The sequence below is a fragment of the Netta rufina genome, assembly GCF_964035555.1.
Source record: "Netta rufina genome assembly, chromosome: 12".
Lineage (NCBI taxonomy): Eukaryota > Metazoa > Chordata > Aves > Anseriformes > Anatidae > Netta > Netta rufina.
This window is the reverse complement of record NC_140135.1, coordinates 12,211,496-12,233,355: the sequence shown is the minus strand read 5'-3', so window position 1 is coordinate 12,233,355 and position 21,860 is coordinate 12,211,496. Positions and strand designations below refer to the sequence as shown.

The 21,860-nt window shown below is 61.8% G+C and overlaps 1 protein-coding gene across 3 annotated transcripts; it reads left to right on the top strand.

Annotated features, from left to right (window-relative positions):
- Positions 1-5,230: 5,230 nt before the first annotated feature.
- Positions 5,231-20,854, top strand: NLGN3 (neuroligin 3; the record flags this gene model as incomplete). Of its 3 annotated transcripts, XM_084294197.1 has the most annotated exons (7): positions 5,231-5,708; positions 6,762-6,821; positions 11,846-11,905; positions 14,205-14,354; positions 15,824-16,009; positions 18,784-19,573; positions 20,017-20,854. In XM_084294197.1, 7 exons carry the CDS (start codon positions 5,231-5,233, stop codon positions 20,852-20,854), a joined length of 2,562 nt encoding a protein of 853 aa, XP_084150323.1. The 3 variants fall into 3 exon arrangements, with proteins under 3 accessions (XP_084150323.1, XP_084150324.1, XP_084150325.1); XM_084294199.1 differs by lacking the exon at positions 6,762-6,821 and having other exon boundaries at positions 5,603-5,708; XM_084294198.1 differs by lacking the exons at positions 6,762-6,821; positions 11,846-11,905.
- Positions 20,855-21,860: the final 1,006 nt, after the last annotated feature.

Sequence of the window (21,860 nt, the reverse complement as noted above, 5' to 3'; positions counted from 1 at the left end):
GTGTGCACATCAATCCTTTATGTCACTTAGCTAAGCTAACAACGTTGGAGCATGCTTAGTAAATTACTTGCGGAGTTTCAACAAGCTAGCTAGCAGTCACCTGCTGAGCGTCTGTCACAGGTAAGGAATCTCTCGGCTTCAAGGAGGAGCCTTGAGAGGCGTCCCTGCCCAAGGAGATCCTGGCATCCAGCCTGCTGCAGCACAGGAGAGCTCAACAGGCTCTGGGCTGTCCTCTGTTTATGGGGTAGGATGACTGATGACTAGCTGTATCTGCATGCCAGCTGGGTTTGGGTGGTGCATGCACCTTTAGCCCTTGGATCTGTCTCCCCCGAGTCCACCTTGAACCCAGCTCAGCTACCATGATGGGATGTGTCCATCAGGGTCACCACCGGTGGCTCTCACCCACGGAGGGTCAGGCTTTGGGGCAGGGGGAGGACGCTGTCACGACTGCCTAGCACTGAGTTCAGCATCAGACTGTTCTGGGCGTTTTTTTGCAGCAGCCTTTCCACGTTGTAAAACTGCACCTGCTGACATGACTTGGCTTCCAGGCTTCTGTTCAAGGCCATGCTTCCCAGGCTTTTTGTGGCCTTGCTGGTCTCCTGTGGCCTCTCTTGGTTGGCTCAAATCTTTAGGGGGATGAAGCAGTTCTCTAGAGAACAGCATAATTGCTTGATGCATCGTTATGAGCTGGAGGAGAGCAGAATAACGAGAGGCAGTTCATGCGCCTTTATAAGCTGTCCTACACATCCTATGGTACTTGCCCGTTCCTGTGACAATGACATGCTGGCTCACGCTCAGTTTGTACTCCCCTGTAGCCCTTTTGACCCTTCTGGCAGCAGCACTGTTGCCTTTTCTTCCCCAGCCCGCATTTATGCTGCTGCTTTCTCCTGCCAGCACCTCTCAGCCCTGCCCATCACCGCCCAGCCCTCTCTCCAGTTTGTCAGGAGCACGTCAAGTTCCAGCCCTGGCCTCCAAAGCCCTGGGTGTCGTGTGCAGATTTTAAAACATACCTCGTCCTGTCATTTAGGTCACCCAGAGAAATGCTGAGCTGTAACAGCAGCGGGGCAGACCTTGCTGAAACCCTGCTTGTCCCCGCTCAGTGTGACTGAGTGCCGCTGGTAACCATTTATTGCTGTGCACGAGCTGTGTGATGGATTGAATTCCCAGAACTGCTCCCCCAGCGCTGCAGGACAGGGAAACGTCTGCCTGCAGCATGGATGAGAAACCTGGTGTCAGAAAAACCCGCTGGGCACAACCCGTTGTGCTTAACCACCGCTCCGTACTGTTAGCCTCAAGCACCAACCCAGGCCAAAACCCTCAGAGGGTGAGAGCTGAGGATGGCTGGCAGAGAAAAGCTGGGGCCCAGGGACATGGGCACATCAGCCCGGTGCTGCTGCAGCTCCTGTGCTCCCGAGGTTCCTGCAGCACCGCCGGCCAGGCAGAAGGCACCGGCGGCTGGCAAGAGCCAAAATCGCTGCGTGCAGGAGGAGAGCAGCGAGGGGGCTGGCAGGGAGGGAAGCAGCGGGGTGTGGATTGCTGGGAGGGGAGCGGAGATCCGATGCGAGGGCCCGGCCTGGCAGCGCTCGCCCACAGCTCTCAGCCAGCAGAGGTGTGGATCCGACTCTTCTGGCTGGCGCGGGGACGCCTCGCTGTGCATCTGCAACCGCGGCTTCGCAGGATCCGCCTGCTCAGGTTTCCATGGAGAGCGTCTTGTTGTTGGGGAGGGAGCAGCCTGGCAGACAGTACAGTCGTGGAAATACCGATACAGCGTTTGTTTTCCAAGATGCATGAATAAAATCATTAACAGTTAGCAGCCTCACTTCCTCCGCTCGCACCAGCCGCCCTCCGCGGTCTGGCAGGACGACCCAGGATGCCTGCAGCGGCTTTATTCTCCCGGCTCCTCGCTCGTGCGCTCGTCTCGGTGTCCCCAGCTTGGCCGTATCTGCCCGGGCCAGCCGGGTTTCACTTCCAGTTGGCAGCCTCCATTTCCTACTGGCAGCCTCCAGCGCTCGCGAGGGCTGCGGGGAGGCAGCAGCCACCTTTGCCGGGGGAAGAGCTGGGCTGGCCGGGAACAGCGGGAGGAGCCGTAGGCGGCTCATCCTGGGGATGCTTCACTCCCACCTCCCGTGGGATGCGAGGGAATTGCTTCCCGAACGAAACGTCCTCTCCTGGATCTTCTCTTTCATTACTGCGTGTGCTTGGGCAGGCTGGGGGAAGGAGCCTTCAGCCCCGCTGGGGTGAGCGCAGCAATGCAGGGCTCATGCAGCTGCCCCCGGGAGCACCTCGGTGGAGAGGGCTGGGCACTGGTGTTGGTGGCAGCCCGTCGATATTAAATTAAGGCTAAATTCCCGTACTAAATGTTACGCTAACACGAAGTTACAGCAGGGAGCGCAGAGCGCAGAAGAGCAATATGCGGGTAAGATGTGTTTCGGGGGGATTGTAATCATCCCAAATGAGGCGTTTGAAACCCAGGGAGTTCCAGATTTAGGGCTTGCGTTGTTTTTGTTGTTGTAATTGAAAACCAATCCAAACATAGGAGGGTTTAGGAGCATGTTGCTGAGATTGTTTGGGTGCCTTTATTCTGTGCTGCAGGGGCATCGGCAGATGGAGGAGAAAAGTCTGTAAAAAACGATGGAACCAAATCTGGAATTACAAATGTTCAAATAGCGTGATGTGGATTTTATTGTCAGCACTCTGTGGCTCTCCGAGGTAACATTAGGTTTGTTGGGTCTTAACTGTGCATCTCTATCCGGACACACTTGGCTGTTGCTAATGTAACTCACCTCCGTCTCTGATGCTTCACACAGCTCATAATTTGAGACAACTGCAAATCTGGTAGCATGATTTTATTTGCATTATGGAAGTGTACTTGGAACTTTAATTCTACCATAACAGACAGTTTTTTGTCTTCAGATTTCCCTGTTTTTTACAGAGCTGTTGGGAGAGCCATGGGTGAGGATTAAGCAACCCAAAAGGATATCATGATAGCATAATCAGGAGGAGAAGCTGTTTTGGGCTCTGTTTTACTTTAAAAAAAATAAAATAAAACAATCTCTTCGTTGTGCAGTACACAACGACACAGCGGCTATGCCAGGTGTGCAGCCACCCCAAGGATGGGAAGCGGGGGGTGAGTTCAGCCCTAATTTTGTGGTGCCCGGTGTGCCTCACGCTGTGAAATCCCTTGGCTGAGGCAGTGCTGGAGCTGCCATGCTCAAGGCGATGCACGGCCACGGCTCTGGGAGAGCTCGGAGCCAGGGAATCCTCTGGTAAGCCACAGGGCTGCGGCGTGCTCCTGCAGAGCAGGAACGAGGGCTGGCAGCGAATGGCTCTGCTGGGAGCTACGGGCAGTATCGAGGTTGCCCGTAGCACCCAGGCGTGCCAACGAGATACGACACTCATTAATAATTTGGCTTCATCCTAACCCGCGGCATCCAAAGGACGAGGACAGATGATGTGGGCTGGATGCTTTGCCTTCCAGCAGCGCCGTGCTCAGCGGATGAGCGATGGTTTTCCTCCGGAGCTGGGGGCAGAGCGGGGCGGCAGCAGCAGTGGTGTGACCGCAGAGCTCGGGGTGCTGGGGTGCCTCGGCTGCCTTTCTGCCCTTGGTATGCTTCTTTTGCTCTCGCATTGCATTTTGTAGCCTCCAGCACCTGTTTTGGGGTAACGCAGCTGTGTCAGCATCCTGCAGTGCGTGCTTGTCTGGTGCCACCTCCCCTGGTCAGGCAGCAGGCGGTGGCAGAGGGGTGCTCCGGGGCACAGAGCAGGATGCCCTGGATATTGCTGCTCCTCCTTGCCCATCGCTCCTGGTGCTGTCCCTGCCTCACACCGCTGCTGTCTGTGGGCTCTGGAAGCACGTCTGCGTTCCCAGCCCTGCACAGCCTCACTGCTCGGGCGGACCGGATGCAGCAACGTGATTTTCTGGGCTGAGTGTTTCTTATTACGCCTGTCAGACACTGATTTCTGAGCCTGCTGTGTTCCCTGGGCATACCAGGAGGGCAGGCACAGCACAGGCCCATTTCCTTAATGACCGGCAGTGAATTGCCTGCACATGTGCAGTGCAGATTTGAGACGCCCTCCGTGTATTTTTTTTTTTTTTCTCTGCGGATTTTCCTCGTTGGATGAGGTGTTCTCCATTAGTGGAGTCCCTGCCCAGCTGAGCCTTGAACAGAGCCTCTTCCTTCCATCTGCACACAGCCCTTATTTTGTGCTCCAGTAATTCCAGTGCAGCTCTGCTCCCCTCCGAGCTTCGGAGAGATTTTACCAGGTGGGCACCTAAGGATGCTCTGGGGCAAAATGGAGGTGCCCAGCCGCCGTCCCTGCCAGGGTAAGCACGTGTGGCTGAGACGGGCGGCAGCCTCTGACCCCCTCCCCGAGCAGTGCCTTCAGCAGGGACCGGCTCACCGAGGCCAGGATCCGGCCTCTCACCGATGCCAGGAGCCCACGAGCGAGCGTGGCCGCGGTGTGCCCGTCCCTGGGAGCCAGGGGGGAGGCGAGGGGGGGCCCTTACATAAGCCCTGAATGCGGCAGGCGGAGCGGGGAGGGGAAGGGCAGAGCTCTGGAAATCCAGGCAGCCTCCAGCCAGGGCTCCCTGCTGCAGCCCTGCACGCTGACACGTGGCCTCAGGTCCTCATCCCCAGCCACCTGCACGGTGTCCGTGCCCCCCGCCACCCTGTGTGGGGCAGCAGAGTGGGGGGGGACATGGCCATGGACCCCTGCCCACCCAGCCAGGGGTCCCTCTGTGCCATGGGTGGGCTCAGTGTGTGCAGCCGGGCGCTGTCTGTGTGTCCACACGTGCTCGGGGCTCCGTCTCCTGGAGCACCTCAGGTGTTCCCCAGCATCCCAACTCGGGCTCCTGCCCCGGGGGGGTGAATACCGGCCCCTTCTCGAGCACGGGGAGCGCTCTGCGCCCAGGTAGGAGCGGGCACCCCGGGTGCTGCAGCCCCGTGGCTCTTTGCAGGGTGAGTGCTGTTAATTCCCTCCGTCTCTCCGCAGCATCAGCAATCCCAGCCGGGCCGGGCCGTTCGAAGGGGGACCGCAGCAGGCAGCTCGCAGGCTCTGAGGCGCGGCGGCACGTCAATCCGGGGCACAGTCCCTGAGTCGCTGGGCTCTCCCGCCCCACGGATCTGGCCGTTCCTGCTGGGAAAACCGGAGGCTTGCGGTGATGGGGATGCGCTGAGCCCTCGCCCCAGGTAGCTTCAGGCCTGGATGTTGGTGCTGCTCCTCCCGGACGATGTGGCTGATACTCTGGAGAAGCCCTCTCTTGCCCCCTGTTCTCCAAGTGCCTGAGCTGGTGGCCGGCTGGGACCTGCGTCTCGCCCTGTGGGTCCTGAGCTTCGCCTCGGCCGTCGTGCGCATGGAGGGCCAGGTCTACTCGCCCACTGTCAACACGCACTATGGGAAGCTGCGGGGGGTGCGCGTGCCGCTGCCCAGCGAGATTTTGGGACCCGTGGACCAGTACCTGGGGGTGCCTTACGCCGCCCCCCCCGTCGGGGAGAAGAGGTTCATGCCCCCCGAGCCGCCGCCCTCCTGGTCGGGCATCAGGAACGCTACCCACTTCTCGCCGGTCTGCCCCCAGAACATCCACAACGCCGTTCCCGAGATCATGCTGCCCATCTGGTTTACCTCCAACCTGGACATCGTGGCCACCTACATCCAGGACCCCAACGAGGACTGTCTGTACCTCAACATCTACATCCCCACGGAGGATGGTGAGTCCCCGCCGGGGCGCCCGCAGGAGCGAGCGCTCTGGGAGGGCAGGGGGGGCCGCCCTGCCCCTGCCCCTGCCCCTGCCCAGCAGCGGTTGGTCTCACCTGGGTGTTGTGTTTGCCGCATGTGGTTGTGGACCCTGCAGCATGCTGTCTGTTCGTGGAAAGCTTCCTCTGGCCACTCAGCTCGCCCTCAGCTGCCATCTCTGTCTCGCGTGCTCCCGCCCCTCCACGCCTCTCGGTCCCCCCCCCCCCCTCTCTCCCTTCCACCTCCATGGCATCGTCACGGGTTCCTCTCTTGTGTTGCTAAATCTGAATCAGACTCTCTGACCGCAGATCCACAGAGCGACGAGCTGGTTTGTGCTCCCCAGGCGCCGAGTGCCAGGTTCTGTCTTGAGTTGGTTTGGGTTTGTCCTTCCTCCCCCCTTCCCACCCCCAGGTCCATGCGCTAGCCGTGGGCACGGGCTGCGGCCGCCGCTGGGAGGAACACTCTGCCTCTCCCGGGGCCGGGCTGCTCGGGCCAGGAAGGGGCCACAGAGCCTTTTTTGGGGCCGCAAAAGCCCTTTTGGGGGATCCTGGCGAAGGCGGGAGGTTGGGGGCATCGCTCTGCAGCTGCAGCCGAGCATGAGGGGCACGGTCCCGCGGTGGTGAGGCCGAGCAGCACCGGCTGCCTCCTGGCTAACCTTTTCCTTCGCAGGGCACCCCACCTGAACCGTAAGTAGAGGGTGGAGGAGGCAGCACCTTGCCCACCTGCCCGCCACAGCCTCACCACCGCGGGAGCCCCGGGGGGCTGCAGGGGGCTGGATGGGACACGGGGCAGCTCTGCCCCGCTGAGGGCAGCCTCGCCGGCTCTGCCCCTCCGTCCCGGTGGGCTCTCGGCCGCCCCTTCCCACCCGCCCAGCACGGCTGGCCCAGAGTTTTCCTCCCACGGCGCCGCTCCCTCCCCACCTCCCGCGGTCCCGGGGCGGCGGGTGGGCGGCAGCGTGGTTGTGATTGCATGCCCCCTCCAGCCGGTGGAGCCTCCTGTTATTTTGTAGTCTTTTATTCATTTTACAGTAAAACGGATTTCCAAGGAATGCACCCGAAAGCCCAACAAGAAAATATGTAGGAAAGGAGGTATGTAGCAAGCCGACCGGCAGAGAGGCACAGAGAGGAAAGAGAGAGAGAGTGAGAGAGAGTGAGAGGGTGCCTGTCGGTTCTCTCTGGCCCCGCGGCGTGCTCCTCCAGCGCCTCTCTGTGCCGCGACCGCCCGCGGGCCCCGAGCAGCCCTGCCCCGCTGCCGCCCGCTCCCCGCCCGCAGGGACCCGCGGGTGCTGCGGCCGCCTGGGCTCCTGCCCCGCAGCCGGGTTGAGGGCAGAGCAGGATGCTCCTGTGCTCCCAGGCCTTTCAGAACAGCTGCTGGCAGGCTGAGCTCGTGCTTCCCAGTCCTTTTGGTCATGGGGAACGTGTAAATGCGCCTGTTCCCAGAGCAGGCAAGGGGCTCCCTCCCACCCCTGGGTACCGACCCGCTCAGGGGGGCACCTGGCTGTAGATGGGGCCTGAGCTCTTCCCCTCGTTGCATCCCTGGTCTTTAGCAGCCAGAGCTCTGTGGTTAAAGCATCAGTCCTGGCCTGGCCGTGTACACACTGCCGTGTTCTGCCCCAACCCCCTTTCTGCCCTTGGCTGTGCTGGTGGGGCTACGTGCATCCCTATATTCATCCATCCACACACATACAGACACTCCCAGACACGGCTGTGCGAGCTCAGGATGTGCTCTCCACCTCCTCAAATCGCACCCTCCCTAAGCTGCAGCCTCCCCGGAGGCGGCAGAGCATCTCCAGCGCAGACACAGCTCCGCTTTGTCTCGTCGCTGTCTCCAGGGCTGTGCGGGGCTCCTCCCGCTGCACTGCAGCTTGGGCACCCAAAATAATCCCGATCCAACCCCAGTGCCACGAGCCGGGGAGTGGGAGATGCACAAACCAGACCCCTCCTGTCTCCCTCAATCCCTGCAGGATGCTCCCTCCATCCCACCGCCCAGCCCCACGCAGGCAGGCAGAGCCCAGGCTGCTCCCTGCATCACCCCATCCTCCTCGCTGCCCCGAGGTGCCCGCGGCCGGGCCGCCCAGCTCTTCTGAAAGGCTCAGGAGGAGGTGTCCTGCCGGGCTGGAGCTGCCCTCCCCGCCTGCCGCCGCCTCCGCACCGCCGTGCCGGGCACCCCGCGCAGGGGGCCCCGGCTCTGCCGCTTTTCTCTTCGTGCCCCCGCGTTTCACGGGGCTGGCGCAGCTGGGCTCAGAGGTTTGGGGAGCTCTTTTCCTTCCAGCGACTATTTTTTTTTGTTGTTGTTGTTGTTTTTCTTTCCCCCCCCCTCCCTGAGTTCTGTCGTTTGGTTTCTTTGCTTTGCTTTTCCTGTGGCTGTCCTGGCTATTCACACGCCATCTCTCCGAGTGCCAAGGCTGCCCCTGAAAGGGCTGGCGCATTAGGGAGTCTCCGCACGCCGCCTCCGGCGCAGGCTGTGCCAGCGACACCGAGACACTTCAAAGCGCTTCCTCTCCCGGCCCTCTGGGGCTGGGGTCCCCGCGGGAGCCCCCCGCAGCCCGGGCAGAGCAGAAGGGGTTGGGGTAGGGCAGGAGAAGCGGTGGCACAGGGCACAATGAACCACTTCGGGTGCCTTCTCCTCCTTGTTCTGCCCCCCACCAGCTCTGCCCGCCAGCAGTTCCCCTGCAGTGGCTCTGAGGATGCCTTTGGTGGCCTGTGCCATGCGGTGGCAGCTCCCGGGGAGGCGGCAGGGATGTGCCTCCTGCCCTGTGCCTCCTGCCCCGTGCTGGCAGCATCGGCTCGCGGATGGGCAGAGCCAGGGATCTGGGCATCCAGGCGTGATGTGCAGAGGATTAAAGCGCCCAGCTGCTGCTGCTGCCCTTCAGCTCCGGCCGCTGAGCTGGTGTCTGTTGACTCGAATTAATTGAATAACTTGTGAAGAGGCACTTAGCTCTGAATGTCCTGGGTTAGTAGTGCTTAGGGCGAGGATAACACACCTGCAGCGCTTGTTTGTTCGGACTTGGTGTCATTTGAACATCATCTTGTTCAGCAATGCTCCTGATTACTATTTCTAAGGCCATCTTGTGTATGACTGGTCAACGAGCTCTCCTCTCGCAGAGGGAGAGCCTGTCTAGTATTTTGGTGGTTTGAAATGCCTCGGCTCTCACCTCACTGTTGTTTTCATCTCACAGCAGCCAAAGGGCTAAGATTTTATCAGAAATCATCCCCGTCTCCACCAGACAGAAAAACATCCCTGTCTCCCTGCCCTAGTTCCTGCTTGGGTGCACGTCGGTCCCCTCTCCTGGGACAGGGCAGGGCAGCAGCGCTTTGGGACTAATTAGCCATGCACAGCGCAGGAGGATCTGTTGAACCATCTAGGTTCAGCTGCTGCTCATGGTTTGCTGTGAAAATAAAGCTCTGCCCACCGGAGGAGCGTGTACGTGCACACAGCACAGGGCCTATGGATGCTCCTGTCAGACCCCCCTGGTTTTTACTAGGGACCAGCCTGGCCTCTGTGGCGTGGCTGGGGGCACGTGGCCAGCCCTGTGCTCTGCTACTGTGCCAGGACATGATGTACAAAGGTGAGGGGCAGCGTCAGTGCTGGCAGGCACCAGGGCACGAGGAGTCTGGTGCTTTTGTGGAGCCCCAGGAGGATGGAGATGGCTCCTCAGCATCGCCCAGGGGCAGGGAGGCGCCGGGCAGCAGGGAGGAAAGGCTCCTGCCCGGCTGCTGGAGCCGGAGAAGGACTGGGTCCTGCTCCTGCTCCTCTCTTATCTGCACCACGACGGCTGCAAGGAGCTGGGATCCCTGCCCTCTTTATCACTGTTTGCACTGGCGTCAGTGCTACTGGAACAGTTTGCTTAAGATAGTATAAATCCGGTGCGGATGCTCCTGTTTAAGGAAAACTGATTTTATTTTTTTCTGAACTTGGGCTTAAATCTTCCTAGGGACTTCAGATAAGCGCGCATGCATCCTTCCTATCACCCTGAACAGTGTCACTCCGCAGTCAGCTCGCGGTTAAGCAGCGTAACAGGCACTCGCACTGGGTGAGCAGAATGAATTTTTGATGGCTGAGGAGAGCAGGAGCCACAAGTCCTTTGGTTTTCCCGGCTGTGAACCAAGCTCAGACGAGCCCAGGGAGCTGGTGGGCCAGGAGGGCAGCGCTGGGCTCTGGGCTGCAGCCCGTGCTGGAGCAGAGCAGCATCTCCTGCTGCGGTGGCACTGCAACAGCAGGTGCTGGGAGGCAACCGAGCAAACAGTGAGGTGTGAGAGCACCTGCTGTGTTGTTTCTCTTGTGGGATTGCAGGGCGTTGGTGTAGTTATGGGGTGAGCAGCACGGCTGGACTCGCTACAGCTGTGGCAGCCCCAGCCAGCTCCCTCCCCACGCCGTGCCACCTCTCCCAGCTACAGCTCCGAAGCACGGGGCGGGTGAAGGATTGCAGCCTGCAGCAGTCATTAGAGAAAATCCTTCTCCCCGTGCATTACCAGGGAAGCTGGAGAGGAGCTCTGCGTAGCAAACACTGCACGGGTACTTTGTCATTTGAGTGCTTTCTGGGCTCGCAGCTCTCCCTGTCGAAGATGCACCCGGTCAAGCCCACGGCGCCTGTCTGCAGGCAGGCTGGGGCTGTGTGTGCCGGGTGGGGAAGGGGACACAGCAGGAGGGGGACGCTGGGGCACCAGGGCAGAGGGCAGGGGCTCCTGGGGTGAGGCTGGAGGGGTGCGGTAACCAGACAGCTGTGAGGAGGCAGGGCACAGAGCAGTGGGTTGGGAGGTGAACTCGGAGATCACCGGGCTGGCTCTGGAGACGCCCCTGCCCAAGGACAGGAGCTGCTCCACCTAAAGTGTGCCCAGCATTTGTCACACATCTCCTTAACCTCCTCCCCAGGCCATCACTTCCACTGCTTTTCTGCCCTATCTGCCAGAAAGGTTTTCTTTATGCCCAGTTTAACCCTGCCTCCTGTGGCTCCGCTGCTGCTGCCCTGTGCAGCAGGAGCCACTTTCCCATGTCACCGCCGCTCCGCGGCCTGTCCTGCCTAGGGAGGCCACAAGCACAGCTCCCTTCAGCTTCCTGCTGTCAGCATTTGGGTGACCTTGTCTCCCTCAAACTTCACTTGCTGGCGGATTTTCCAGACTCCTGGTCCTTGCTTGGTGGGCTGCCAGCAGAAGGTCACGGCACGGGGTGCTGTGCAGCGCACCAGTGGCAGCTGCGCCTTGCTGCTCCCCCTCAGGCCCTGCTCTTGTCTTCTGAGCAGGACGGGGCTGCTGTCCCCAGCCAGGGTTTCAGCCGGCACCGTGGGTTATCCCTGCTGAGGATGGGTGTTTGCACCTGGCCCCACGGAGCTGCCCGTATCACTGATTCCTTTCACACTCAAATCCTGTCCCCTCATCTCTGCCATCTGCGAGTGGGACAGTGCCACTCTGTCACCTCCCAGGCTGGCAGTGGGAGTGACTCCCCGACTTCGGCTTCCCAGCTACTCTTGCAACCACTTTCACTTCATCTAATCCTTACCCAAGGCTGCACCTCGCTGATGGAGCAGCCCCTTGCTGGGACAGAGCTGGGCTGATAGGAACAGGGCACTGGGACCATGCTGGTGCTTGGTGGGACTCCAAGTTTTGCAGGACCTTACAGGAACCGATGTTTTTTTGTGGCGTGGGGATGCTCCCATTACAGTCCAATGGTTTGTGGTGCGATGAGCAGGGCTGCAGGGCACCGTGGCATTTCGGCCGTGCTGGTGGCAGAGGACAGCCAGCGGCAGCAGAGCCGGCAGCGGGGCCCCCTGTGCGCACCCCACGGGACACGGCTCGGGGATGCTCGGGGATGCTCGGGGATGCTCGCTGCCCCCAGCGCCCCGGGGAGGATCTGGGAAGGGCCCCGGGGAGCGGCATCGCGGTGCCGGGGCAGCCTTGCCCCTGCCCTGCCGTGGCTCTGGGAGAGGTGCAGTGTGAGTAGCCAGCAGTGCTGTGGGGCGCAGGCCTGGCCCCACCGTCTCTGCTATCATGCTATTTTTGAATTCTCTTTTGTTGTTTTTTTTTCTTTCTTTTTTTCTTTCTTTTTTTTTTTATTTTGTTGTTGTTGTTTTGTTTTGTTTTCCTTTCTGTTCTGTCTCCTCGTGTTTGGTCCCTAGGAGCCAGCGCTAAGAAACAGGGAGAGGACTTAGCGGATAATGACGGGGATGAAGACGAAGGTATTTCTGTGCTCGAGGCTGCCACTGCATGACACGCAAAGCAACTCCGTTTGCCCGCCATCCGCTGCCATCCCCAGGGAGCCCCGTGTGTGTCTGTCTCGGCGCTGGGCAGCTGCGCGGGGCGGGGGGCCGGGGGGCCGGCTGTGCAGGGCTCAGGCCCTTCCTCTCCTCCGGGGGAAGCTTGTGGGGTTGTGCTTCAGGAGAAGGTTGCTGGCTGCCCCGCTCCGCTCGAGCGAGGGCCGGGAGGAAGCATGGCAGCTTGGGAGCAAGGGAGCCCTCGGGCACCTGGGCCCATTTCACCCCGAGCCCGGTCATATTCCACCTCCAGCCTCATCCCTCCGGACTCAGCGATGCGCAGCAGGAGTCTGCGCCCTCCCCTCGTGCCCTCGTGCACTCGCCCACTCCTCACTCCATGCTGCGGGTGCTGGCGAGGAGCGGCCCCAAAAGCTCTAGGTGCCCTGCCATGGGGTAGCGGTGCCCCTGGCTCGCTGTCCCCCGCACCCGGAGCAGGATTTGTACCCGGCCCCGGTGCTGGGGATGCTGCACCCGCTCTTTTCCCAACGCGAGCGAGGTCTTGCTTGTGGCCACGGCATCCGTGCCAGCTGAGGTAGAGCAAGAGTGACTTCAGATGGGTGTGATTCAGGATCTACACCAGGCTTCAGAAAGCTGCAGAGCAGGCGATTTGGGGTAAAAACAGGGCTGCTCGTCTGCAGGGTCTGGACTCGGCCTGTTTTGTTGCAGGGATGTGAGGAGGAAAGGTCTGCCAGGACGCAGCTGTAACACGGCGAGGGCACCGAGACCTCGTGGTCTGCGGGAGTCCTGGGGCAGCTCAAGCCTGTCCTGACAGATGGCATTTGGGTTCTGGGCAGCAGATGAAAAGCCTGTTCATTGGCAGTATCAAAACCTGTTGTTGTCTCCCAGTAACCTGTGCCCCAGGATCTCTTGTACCAGGGTGTAAACTGGCATCCACGCTAAGTGATTTGACTGCAGTAAATCCCTGCACACCAAGATGTGCTGCGAAGATTAAGAACCTTTTTTTTTTTTTTTTTTTTTCCCTGTTATGCCGTTGCTGCCGGTCAGATACAGGGATGTCCCTTCGCATTTCGGTGACAGCGCGTGGCAGGGAGGAGAGTTCAGAGCCGCGGGCTCGGCGTTTCAGCTGTTGGGATTTCACACAGGCGGCCCCAGCAAGAGTTTTCCTGCCAGAGCAGGGCTGGCACCGGGACGGCCCCGGGCAGGGCAGCCGGTGGCGATGGGGTGCGGGGGGCGAGGGAGGCAGGGGTCGGGGCAGCCGAGGGGGGCGAGGGCTGTGCCTGGTGCCGGCCATGCCCATCGGTGCAAGGCACTGAGTGTGGGTGAGCACAGGGGAGGGCAAAGTCCGTCGGCACCGGCTCGCCAGCATGGGGAAGGGCTGGGCACCACGCGGAGCTGGCACCACCGCTGTGATGGGTGCAACGCGGTGGAGATGTGCCAGGTGCTGAGCACCAGCAGGGACTTTCCCCGGGATAAGAGCAGGCAAGAGAGGGAGCGCGTGGCTGCTCCCTGCCCTAGGCTCCCCCAGCCCTCTCCCTCCGCGTCCCTCGGGTCCCATTCCCCATCCTCACTCCATGCCTCATGACCTGTCCTCGCCCGGCCTCGGCGCTCACCTCCCGACACGCACACGCGCACGCACTGTCTGCTCATCGCCATGTCTGTGTCCGGGCACTGGGGTGCCATGGGCTCGCATCCCGGCAGCCGGCAGGTTTCTGCCTTCCCAGGGAATTGGAAGGGAGGGGGGGGGGACGGGAGAGACAGAGGTGGGAGCGCCCACCAGTGCCCCCCCGCCCTCCAGGTCCTGCACACCCCGTCCCTGCCCCTCCGCAATGCCAGCTGCCAGCACTCCCGGAGCCGAGGGCTTGGGGCCAGCTGAAGAAGGGACACGGGGACAGGCTCCGGGGGCACCCCACGCTGCCGGTGCCACCACGGAGGTGCCAGCTCCTGCCCGTGGCTCTGGGGAACAGCAGCTGGGTCCAGCCCGTGCCTCTCCTCCATGTGCTGAGACCCCGGGCAGCTCCCAGCAAGGGGACAGCAGTGCTGGGACGGGGACAGGGGCTGCCACCGCCCGGAGAGGGGCTGGAGGGTTTGGGGTGGTGGTGGGTGGTTCTCAGGTCTCTGCCGAGGCTTTGGGTTCTGGGTTTGGCTGCTGCAGCCCCCTCCCCAGTCCTGGCAGCTGGCATTGCCTTCCTCCTCCATGGTCTGCCTCTCGGCAGGGTGCCGCGGCTGCTGGCGGGGTCCTGTGGTTAACCTCCTCTCCTTCCAGACATCCGGGACAGCGGGGCCAAGCCGGTGATGGTGTACATCCACGGGGGCTCGTACATGGAGGGCACGGGGAACATGATAGACGGCAGCGTCCTGGCCAGCTACGGGAACGTGATTGTCATCACCCTCAACTACCGCGTTGGAGTGCTGGGTACGGGCCGTGCCGGCGCTGTGCGGCGGGACAGGGGGGCAGGGGGACGGGGAGGGACGGGGTCTGCGCTCCGGCCGAGCACGGTGCCACGTGGCAGAGCCCACAGCAGCCACAACGGCGTGGTCAGGCTCCTGGCACCGGCCACCCAGGCTCATTTACACAACCCGGCTCAGCTGAAAGCAAATATTGGTCTGCGGTTAAATAAATAATAAATGTGTTTACCCAGCATCACCTCCTGAGAGGGCTCGGAGCGCTGAGCTGCCAGCGGGTGCTGCCTGCCTGCCCCGGGGGACAGATCAGCTCTACCCCCCCCCGGCAGGAGCTGCCTCACTGCTCCGTGGATGCTGTCCGAGCTGACCAGGCAGCGCCGTGCTCCAGCAGGAACCAGGGCAGGCCCTGAGAGCTTCCCTTGCCCTGCATGGGAAATGCACAATCCCAGATGCATCCCCTCGGGAAGGGAACGGTAGAGGTGTAAGGGTGGCTTTGCTCACACCGTGGCCTCCCACAATATGCACGGAGACGTGCTCGGCCCTCCGAGGGGTTTGCTGGGGAAGAACTCATCCGAGCCACCCCACAGGCTCTGCTGCTCACACCCCAGCCGGGACAGGGGCTCCTCGTCCCTCACCTGGGCACCACGTCCCTCTGACACCCCCGTGCCCCACAACCTCTTGGAAAGGCAGCTGGAGGTCAGCAGTCTTGCCTGGATTTACCTGGTAGGAAATGGGCTTTTCCACAAAAAGCAGCCTATTTGAGACCTCTCAATATGAAAAGTCAGGCCTTTAAGATTGATAGCACTAATTTAGGAGGTATAAAACACAGCCTGAAATAAAACTTATATGGTGCCTTTGGCATCCCCACTGAAGAGCTGCTGAGTGCCAGCAGCACCGCGGTGCCAGCGCAGCGCCGTGCCACTCCCTGCCACTGTGTTACCTGCCCACATTCAGCCCCCGTGCCATGGCTCCAGCTTCCTGCTTTGAGTCAAGGCAGATAAAACATCGATAGCTTATCTTGGGTGTTACCACTGCTGTTGAAAGCATTTCTTAGCATCTTCCTCCCTGAGAGCCTTTGTGTTTTAAGCTGCAGTGGTTCCTCTCTGCCCAGCCCACCTCCTTACATTTATAGAGCCTCCTCCGGACCACGCTATTCCATGGGAAGCATTGGCTGCGTGCGCTCAGCCTGCCTGCGCTCCCTGTGCTTCCCCAGCCTCCCTCCGAGCGTGCATGAGGCTGTTGGCACGGGCGGTGGTCGGGGCAGGGCAGTGTCCCGTGCCTGTCGCCCTGTCTGTGCCCGCAGGCAGCACTCCCAGCCTCTCTCCCTTAAATGTGTAGGGCCGCAGTGTCCCCACAGCACCCACAGCACTGCTGATCCCACTGGGATGGGGTCCCATACAGCTCCCCCAGACTCAGGGAGGGGTGGGAGGGCAGCCTGCTTCCCCTGTCCCTAACCGGGCTCCGTTTCACCTGCTGCAGGGTTCCTGAGCACGGGGGACCAGGCTGCTAAGGGCAACTACGGGCTGCTGGACCAGATACAGGCGCTGCGCTGGGTCAGCGAGAACATCGCCTTCTTCGGCGGGGATCCCCTGCGGATCACCGTCTTCGGCTCCGGCATCGGCGCCTCCTGCGTCAGCCTGCTCACCCTGTCCCACCACTCGGAAGGTAGGTGCTGGCCCTGCCCCAGCTGCCGAGCGATCCACGCGGGAGCAGGGGCAAAAGCGAGCGTGAGCCCGGGGAGGGAGCGAGGCCCCCTCGTAGCGGAGAGGAGGTCTGGGAGTGTGGAGACTGGCACGGCGCTTGTGGAGGTGATGTGATTGATACCGTGGTGTAAATACAGCAGAATGTTTACTCTAGATAAAGAAAGGAATTGTTTATGCTACAAGATTGTGTTGGCATAAGAGCAGATGCATATAAACCACCTGTGAATAAATTTACATTGAAAATTGGAAAAAAAAAAAAAAAAAAAAAAAAGATTTTCAGCAATCAGAGCAGAGCTGTTCTGCCTAAACTTCCTGAAGGAAACAGCAGGAGGAAAACCCGAGCTGAGCATGGTGCACAGGGCACCAGACTGGCAGGGAGCACGGTGAGCATGGTCACAGGGGGTTATATGGGGCACAGGCACTGAGCTCAGGCAGTGCCGCACCCCTGTGCGTGGTGCAGGGGAGAAGGGGCACAGGCCATGCTGGGGCAGTGGGCACTGCCCTGCATCTGCCCCACAGAAACCCAGGCAAATATGAAAAATGACAATACTGAGAAGAGCTGCAGCCCTGCTGGGGAGCCTGGGAACACTGCATGAAGAAAAACCTTCAGAAACTTCAGGCTGAATGTGGAGAGGGGCAAAGCGTACCGTGCTGCCTGGTCCTGCCGGGCCAGTCCTGCTCCAGGATCTGGGGAATTCAGGGCCAGGCTGCCCCAAAGCCTGCTTGCTCTGCCGACACCATCACCTGCACCCTGCCAGCTTGGAGTAATGCAGGGCAAAGCAAAATGCTAAAGCCCAAGTGTAGAGAAAGCTTGGAAACAAGGAAGGCAAAGTGTGGGTAAAAGGTAAAGGGTAAAAAGTAAAGGGAAGGTAAAGAGTGGTCTAGCCCAAGCAACATATATGGAGGACGCATTTGCTCTGGGTAAGCTGCTCTCCCTGCCACCCTGGGCTCTCGGGACACCCACAGTCAGTCCCTGCTCCTACCTGAGTGCCCAGTGCCTGAAGTCAGCACCTCAGCTCTTGGCAGCCCTCTGTCCTCCTGCTGCCCCCGGTGTCTCCTGAGCACAACCGGGTGTGCTGCTGTACCCGGCAGCACGATTTGAGGCTGGGGTGGGTTGGAGCCTCCATTCTTTGCCCCCTGAGTGGCTGCCGCTGCTCCCTGGCTTTCCATCCGCAGCTGGAGAGCCCAGTACAGCACTTTTTGGGTCACACCAGGCTTTCTGCCACTAAACCCTGTGTCTGGGTGCTGTGTCCCTTGCTGCCCCATTAGGCTATGGTGTCAGAACACACGTACACAGGACGCCCTCATCTAGACCTGCTCCAAAGCACCCATCTCCCCGGGGATGGGGCCGGCAGCCGGCTCCGCAGCGCGGCAGGGGAGGCACGCCGAGACACAGCCTGTAGACCAGGCGGGTTTGTTTTTATCGGATCAAAATAAAACTCGTAGTGATCAAGAGCTATTAATGAAGCTGCTAATTTGTGCCTGCTCTGCCAGGCGCGGCGAGAGGCAGACACGGGAGGCTGGTGCCGCGCACGCTGTGTCTGGCTGCCGGGGAGACCCGCGGCTCCCCTGCCAGCCCCGGCGCGCGCAGGCGGGTGGGTTCCTCGCCAAGGGGCCAGGGGCTGCTCCTCTTCCCGGCCGGCCCTGCCAGGGTGCCTGGGGATGCTCACCTCGGAGGGGAACGGGCAGTGCTCTGCCCGCTGTGCCTGTGGGCTGGGCACTGCTTTCTAGGGCACCGGGAGGTGACAAACAGAGCTTGTGACTTCTCTTTGTCCCAGCGCGTGGGACTGTACGTCAGGTACTTGGCAGAGCGGGGACAGTGCGTGCAGACAGAGCTACGGGCACGGTGGCTGGTAGCCAGGATCCTCCGAACACTGCTGCTGCAGGCGGGGGCACGCTCCCATCAGAGCCGCACGGGCTCAGGTGTGTGACCACCACTCTTGCAGCACTCAGTGGGCTCAGCCCGGCGGCCTCTGTGTGCAGCGATGCTGCCGTGCTGCTCCCTGCACCGTGCACGAAACGGGCCCTGGCAGCAATCAAACGCCAGAGTCCGGCCAGGCACAGCAGCACGCGGGGCCGCGGGAGAGGGCCGGCCGGAGAGCAGAGACCCCAGGGTGCACCCCGAGCCCGGCCGCTTTCACCGCCCCGGAGGCTCCGCTTCCTCGCAGCCCTTTGTATTCCGAGCACAAGCGCCATTGACATGGGGCTGGAGCCCAGCCACGCATTCCTCCGCCTGGGCCAGGGCCTTTGTGGCCCCGCTTTCCAGGGCGAAAGTCCACTCCCTCTGTGTTCCCGGTGGCAGAAAGGCCCTCTTTGTGCGTCTGGCAGCGTGCTCCCGCGGGGCCGGATTGGCACCGAGCAGCCCCAGCTGGGCAGGAAGTGGCGGGGAGGGGGGCGAGGGGGGCCCTGACAAAGCGGCGGGTGGGACACGCAGGGTTAAGTGTCCCCGAGCAGGCGTTAACCCTCCCGCTGCTGCCAGGCCTTCCCCATGAAACACCGGCCATGGGATCCTGGGGGTGTGCAGCGCCCCTGAGCTGAGGCCCCATGCCAGCCTAGCACCACAGGGAACACAGCACGGGTTGATATGGTGCATGCTCTGGAGATTGGGGTCCTCGCAGGAGCCTGAGGGCACCGGTGCCTCCTCCACACCTCATCCTGCATTGCAGCCGTGGGGTACTGGGGCAGCTCCGGGCTCTCCCCGCTGCAAGCTTCCTCCGCTCCTCGCTTCTCTTGCAGGTCTCTTCCAGAGAGCCATCATCCAGAGCGGCTCCGCGCTCTCCAGCTGGGCAGTGAACTACCAGCCCGTGAAGTACACCAGCATGCTGGCCGACAAGGTGGGCTGCAACGTGCTGGACACGGTGGACATGGTGGACTGCCTGCGGCAGAAGAGTGCCAAGGAGCTGGTGGAGCAAGACATCCAGCCGGCACGCTACCACGTGGCCTTTGGGCCGGTCATCGACGGTGACGTGATCCCGGACGACCCAGAGATCCTGATGGAGCAGGGCGAGTTCCTCAATTACGATATCATGCTGGGTGTCAACCAGGGCGAGGGGCTGAAGTTCGTGGAGGGCGTGGTGGACCCCGAGGACGGCGTGTCGGGCAGCGACTTTGACTACTCGGTCTCCAACTTTGTAGACAACCTGTACGGCTACCCCGAGGGCAAGGACACCTTGCGGGAGACCATCAAGTTCATGTACACGGACTGGGCCGACCGGGACAACCCCGAGACACGCCGCAAGACCTTGGTGGCCCTCTTCACCGACCACCAGTGGGTAGAGCCGTCGGTGGTGACGGCCGACCTGCACGCCCGCTACGGCTCCCCCACCTACTTCTACGCCTTCTACCACCACTGCCAGAGCCTGATGAAGCCCGCGTGGTCCGACGCGGCCCACGGGGATGAGGTGCCTTACGTGTTCGGGATCCCCATGATCGGCCCCACAGACCTCTTTCCCTGCAACTTCTCCAAGAACGACGTCATGCTCAGCGCCGTGGTGATGACCTACTGGACCAACTTTGCCAAGACAGGGTGAGCAGGGCCTGGGGAGCGGTGCCTCGCTGCGGGGCTGCATTTGGGGCGAGGGGGTGTGGGATAGGATGCCTGGTGTGGGACGCTGAGCCTCCTGTGCCCAGAGGTCTATGTGCTGTGCCCTAACTGGGGTCATCAGCCACACAGCGAGTAGCTGAGAGCATGGCCAGCCCCAAGGACCTGGCTCCCTGTGCTCCCACCCAGGGCAGGGCTGCTCGCAGCATGGCACGGGCTGTGGCCAGCTGAGGACAGGCTCTGGCCACAGCCAAGCACAGGGGTGTGGGAGCCACTTTGGCTGCGGTTATCACAGGTCAGGCTTGACTCAGGGCGTGGGGTGGTGCCCATCTGTGCCCTCCTCTGTTTATCCAGAGGTTTATCCAGCTCTCCCTCCTGAACACTTCGGCTCTCCCTGGCGCTAGCTCTGTTTTGCCTGTGTCTTGCAGGGACCCCAACAAGCCCGTCCCCCAGGACACCAAGTTCATCCACACCAAGGCCAACCGCTTTGAGGAAGTGGCCTGGTCCAAGTACAACCCCCGCGACCAGCTGTACCTGCACATCGGGCTGAAGCCGCGGGTGCGCGACCACTACCGGGCCACCAAGGTGGCTTTCTGGAAGCACCTGGTCCCCCACCTGTACAACCTGCACGACATGTTCCACTACACCTCCACCACCACCAAAGTGCCGCCGCCCGACACCACGCAGAACTCCCACATCACCCGCCGGCCCAACGGCAAGATCTGGACCACCAAGCGCCCCGCCATCTCACCCGCCTACAACAGCGAGAACGGGAAGGAGAAGTGGAGCCCGGAGCAGGAGGCGGGCACCCTGCTCGAGAGCCCCCGCGACTACTCCACCGAGCTGAGCGTCACCATCGCCGTGGGCGCCTCCCTCCTCTTCCTCAACGTGCTGGCCTTCGCCGCCCTCTACTACCGCAAGGACAAGCGGCGGCAGGACACGCACCGCCAGCCCAGTCCCCAGCGCGGCGCCGCCAACGACATCGCCCACGCGCCCGACGAGGAGATGCCGTCACTGCAGGCGAGCCAGGCGCACCACGAGTGCGAGGCCGTGCCGCCCCACGACGCCCTGCGCCTCGCTGCCCTGCCCGACTACACGCTGACGCTGCGCCGGTCCCCGGACGACATCCCGCTCATGACCCCCAACACCATCACCATGATCCCCAACTCGCTGGTGGGGCTGCAGACCCTGCACCCCTACAACACCTTCGCCGCCGGCTTCAACAGCACGGGGCTCCCGCACTCACATTCCACCACCAGGGTATAGCCGCCCGCGGCCGGCGCACACCCACGCACGCACGCACGCACACGCACGCAGCAGACACTGGCAGAGGGACCGGCGGGCGCCCCGGATGGACGGGCAGCGCACACGGACGGTGCGGCACCGAGCCCGGACCTGTGGGACCCAACGCCGCTGGCCGTCCCGCTCCCCTCGGCGCTTTCTTTCGTTCCTTTCTAACTCTTGAGAAGTGCTTCGACTCTCCCGGCTCCCGGCAGGAGGGCCCCTCCGGTCCAGCCGACAGCAGCCACAGAGCTCCTTGTGCCGGGGCTGTGCCTCCCCGCGGGGACACGGCGTCCCCAGCGCCCGCCGAGCACCCCGGGATGGGTGCGCAGTGGTGCCGGGCATCCCCCTCGGCCGGTGCCGGGGCTCCCCGGGAGGTTTGGCATCTGGAGCACTGTGGATACGGCTCCGAGCAGCGGCCCCGGGCCATGGTGCTATAGGCAGGGGCAGCGGCCAGGGGCCCGGGGCCTGGCCTCGCGCTGGGTGCGGGCGCTGGGGCCGGTGCCGGGGCGCTGGGAGCCGGGGAGCTGGCCCCGAGCTGGGGACTTGGCACCTCTGCCCCTCTTTGCGCTGCAGAGAACCTCTTTTGTGTCAGTCGTTTCTCTTTGCAGAGACGTTTTTTAAGCAGATCTTTAGTTCTTTACACACTAACGGAGTCTCCGCGTTTTGTCCTTTGTAAAGATTTTAAACCAAGTGTTCTTGATATAAAATAAAAAGCCAGTTAGAAGAACCCCAGCGTGTGTGCACGGTGCCGGCCCCAACGCGGCCCCGCGGCCCCACTGCCCGCACGGGGCCGGCGGGCGCCAGGCAGGGCCCTGCCTCCCGCGCCGCGAGGCCGCGCTCTTTTGTATTTTTGATATTCTCCCTCTTCTGTCACCCGTGCCCACGGATCTCAGCCAAATAGCCTACTCCAGGGCCTGGCCGCGAGCACCCCACGGCCCCCTTTGACCCATCCCACCCCGCTGCCAGCACTGTCCAGTGCCACCCCCAA